The following is a 4,130-nucleotide window of genomic DNA, read 5'->3' on the forward strand; positions in this document are numbered from 1 at the left end:
TTTTTTTTTTTTTTTTTTTTTATGTGAAGGACATTTTCAGGCTCAGGCCCTGACAGCTGTAATATTAAGACATGTGCATAGTAATGCTGCTGTTACTCATGTGCACAACTATTGGCAGGAGCAGTTGAATTTGTATAGCTGATCCTAGTACAGATCAAATAAAATGTGCTATCCTCAAACAATAACAAAATAACCCAAACAGAACACAAACCACATTTGCTGCTTAAAATAATAACCTGAATATATTTCTCACTCCAATATTTTTACATTAGAAAATCTCCAGCCACATCCTCAGGTGCTAGGAATTGGGATAGCTACACTAAATTCAATGGAGTTACATTCATCACCAGCAGAACCCCTTATCTATAAAATTACCACCAAGTTTCAGCTAGTGATAGGGGTCATATTACCCTGCTTTTAAGTGTCCGGGCAAACTCAATAGTGCCAAGCATTCTGCTTTTCAACCTTCTGAATTCAAATTGAGCATTCATCTTATGGTAACTAAAGATGGGGCTTTCTAAAACATGACTTACTGTCATATGAAGTGACACAGGATATTTAACGTTTTTGCAAAAATGATCTTTTTTTTTTTTTAATTCTACCTCCTAAAACAGGCAAGTTTTAAAGAGTCTTCTTTTGCTGATGGTTGTCAGCGTCTTGTAAACAAAAGAGAGACTGACTGACTATACAGGGGAAGAGTGAAATACGCAAAGCGCCGTTGGAGCACAAGGAAAACTGAGAGAGAGAGATGTTGGTAATATTTTTAGTTATAGTAACCTTTAAGTGATACTGGTATGTATCAATTACGAGGTCATTATATCAGAAATTCAAGTTCACAATGTTATTATTAACCAAGAATACTTTATATGGATATACATGAGAGGCAAGAAGTGTTTCTTGATATTTTTATTGGACTGACTGGAAAGATGGGAGAGATATTGGACAAGCTTTCAGGCATTAAGTGCCCTTCTTGCCCAAAAGCTGGTCCAACTATACATTATGTCTAATAAAAGAGATCATAAAAAAAAAAAATTCCTCCTTGCCTCCCATACATTTCTTGGACCACCATGACTATAACCATCCAATATGGATTTAATTCTTTATTAATAAAGTGTGCCGTAAGTTTATCAAAGGATTTTACAGATTCACATTTTAGGGACCTTCTGAGATCATTGGGTCCAGCCCCCTGCTCTGGGCAGCAAAGACTGCTGGGGTCAAATAACCCCAACAAAGTGACACTGATCTTGCTAAATTAGATAGAAGTATAAAAAATTACTTACAGACTAATTTTTGTTGTAACTGTCATTCTGGAACCATCCACAGTTCTCCGATTTGAGCTGTCTGAATCAGAACGTGTTAATTTTTCGGATGTTTTACCTAGCTCTCCATTTTCAATCCTTTCCGTACACAGGGGAGCTCTTCCATCAAAGCTGTTTATCTGTTTTACTGTCTTAGATTCAGTTCTACCTTCAGCAAGTAATGAAGTGGAGTTTTCCGTGTTAGCAACTGCAGCAACCTTAGAAACCATGTTATTTTCACCTGAGGATACAGATACAGTTCCCTTTTCCACTGAAGCATTTTTCGTTGTTGAGTTACTTTCTGTTGCTGTTACAGATTGCCTTTTTGGCACAGAATCTTTTACCTGAGTCTTTGAACCTGTGGGTGAAACAGGGACTATATCAGATTGATTCTTTTTAAGCGATCTTCTTCTGAATGGGGCTGAAGTGGAAGCCTGCTGTTTGCTTTTATCAGTTTCAGCTTTAGGAAGCCCCTTGTGACTAGAACCAACTTTTAAGTCCTGATTACTAGAAAAAGAATTCCGTTCAGGAGTCTGAGGAGGAGACTTAATTCTTCTCTCTGAGTTTATCTTTCCTGCATCAGAGGAAGCATCATCAACAAAAACTGAATCGTCTTTTGAAGAGCTGTCAGTCTGGTTTCTTTCACCATTTGGAGTGTCACTAGAAGACTGAGATTTCCTCCTTTTTCCAGATCTTCTATTTGCAGGTTTTTTATCCATTGTGTCTATATCCCCACACGTTTCTCCTGTTACAGAAGCCACAGATTCATGAGAAAGTGTTTCTTCTGTTTTTCTAAGATAGATATCAAATTTTAAAACTCTAGTAGACTGTGCGCGCCCACTTGCTTTGGATTCCAAACTCCGTGGGAATTCCTTTGATTCTGCATACTCAGGTTCTGCAGAAACTTGCACATTCACTAATTGCTTGTGGTTTAATATGCTGTTTTCTAAGTCTTCACAAGATACACTATTCAAGCTCTTCAGAAAATCTGGTGTTGTTGAATTAATGAGATCTGTTCCTAGTTCTAATCCCTCCAAAGTAAAGTCACTTGCAAAAAATGTGTTTTTTATGGTTTCATTACTGCTGTTCCAACCAGGTGACCACTCATCAGAAGAGGCTCCTTTACTACTACATTCTGCAGCATCCCAACTTTGTGCAGCCTCCTGTGCTTGCAGAGTTTCAGATCTTTCCTCTGTGTCTGCTATGCCTATCGATTTCTCAGTGGCCGTCTCTTTACAAGGAGAAACTGATCTCTTACTTTTCACAGTTGGACTCGAAGATTCTATTGGATATTTGGCATGTTTCCTCCTCCCTGGACTAAACAAATTTCCAAGCTTTCCCAAAACTGGCTTCTTTTTGTTCTCTTCTTTAGTAGATTCCAGAGGCTGTGTCTTGGACTAAATAAGAATCAGAAAAAAATAGCTCAATAATGTAAAAAGTCTTTCTTCATAAATATTTATTAACAAACACTTGTACATGCTAACCAGTAGCAAAGGCAAACTAAATTATTTACTCAATAGCTCTTTTTAAAATGGAATTGCCTATTCCTGTATGTGGGGTGTATGCGTTTAGAAAATCCACACTTCTTGCTTCTATTTTACTGGTAATATAAGGTCCAAATCATAGAGAAGTCAGGCTAGAAGGGAGAGTTCATCTACTCTTTTTTGTACCAGGACCCATGTGTAAACATCAATGGCCAGTCCTGACCCAGCACCCCTCACTCCTGCCCCACTGCTCCCAGGACCCAGTCCTAAAGTGTGTGGGGCAGAGGGTGGGGCACATGGGCCCCTAAGCAGCCCCTTACAGGCTGGATCTCTGCCAGCCTGCAAAGGAAAAGCCATGATTCCCCATGTTTTTCTCCTTTAAAGGAGAATCCATTTTTAAAGTTTGTTCATGACCCTTTCACATATTCTTGCGACCCACTTTTGGGTTGTGACTCACCAGTTGAGAAACACTGATCTAGTCCAATCCCCTGCCTGGGGCAGGATCATCTCTATCCATGGGCAACTGGTGCCTCCTAATACTGGGGGGGCACCAGCAGCCAATCAATCACCAACTGGGGTGGGGAGAGGGTCCCCCAGCGGTCGACTGCAAAACTGGAAGTGCCGGTGGCAAACCTGGAAGTGCTGCTGGTGCTTCTCTCAAGGCGGGGGTATGGCCAATCTCAAAGGGTGCATGTGCACCCGCATGCACCCCTTACATGTTGCCAATGTCCCTATCCAAACCATCTTATATAAATTCTAAGGTTACTCTCAACCCCAACACAACACAGACCTAACACCCTAACCTGCCACAGGAAAAGCAAAGGAACCACGGAAACCAACTTCCAGCGTCTAACGTTGTTAATACATGCTCACAAGCCTCGGGTAGAGGGGCCATGGCCCTGCTATGGAGGAAATCAAAAAACCCCACAGTCCTTACCAATCTGACCATAGGGTAAAATCCCTTCCTGACCCCAAATTTGGCCATCGGTCTGACCTTGAGTGGAGGGGAGACACCATCTGCTCTGGCTTTGGTCCCAGCAGGAGCCCTGGCACACCCCAGCTGAAGTGCCCAGCCTGGGCCGCAGCCAAACACCCACACCTGCAAACTGGTGCAGGGGCTTAACTTTAATCACAGCTCTGAAAGAACACACACTTGTGCAAGTGGGCACGTCTGTATGATAATACATACTATCCTGCAAACAGGCACGCACACGCTCCGTCCCGTCCGGTCCCAGCCCTGCTGCAGCAGCCCGCTCCGCCACGCGTGCTTGCGGCTCCCGGGCCGCCCTCCCCGCTAGGGCCCGCTCCCCCGGCCCGCACTTACCGCCCGGCCGCAGCACCGCGCCGA

General features: G+C 42.8%; 1 protein-coding gene across 2 annotated transcripts in view; it reads right to left on the reverse strand.

The window, feature by feature from the left end:
• AIM1 (absent in melanoma 1) overlaps window positions 1-4,130 on the reverse strand; it is a 153,951-nt gene that overhangs the window by 63,314 nt on the left and 86,507 nt on the right. For both annotated transcript variants that reach the window (XM_019520146.1, XM_019520147.1), the window contains one exon: window positions 1,281-2,695. In XM_019520146.1, coding sequence (XP_019375691.1) covers window positions 1,281-2,695 — 1,415 coding nt within the window. The remainder of the gene's footprint in view (window positions 1-1,280; window positions 2,696-4,130) is intronic.

This window comes from Gavialis gangeticus, unplaced genomic scaffold (assembly GCF_001723915.1).
Source record: "Gavialis gangeticus isolate Ggan-Ray unplaced genomic scaffold, GavGan_comp1, whole genome shotgun sequence".
Classification (NCBI taxonomy): domain Eukaryota; kingdom Metazoa; phylum Chordata; order Crocodylia; family Gavialidae; genus Gavialis; species Gavialis gangeticus.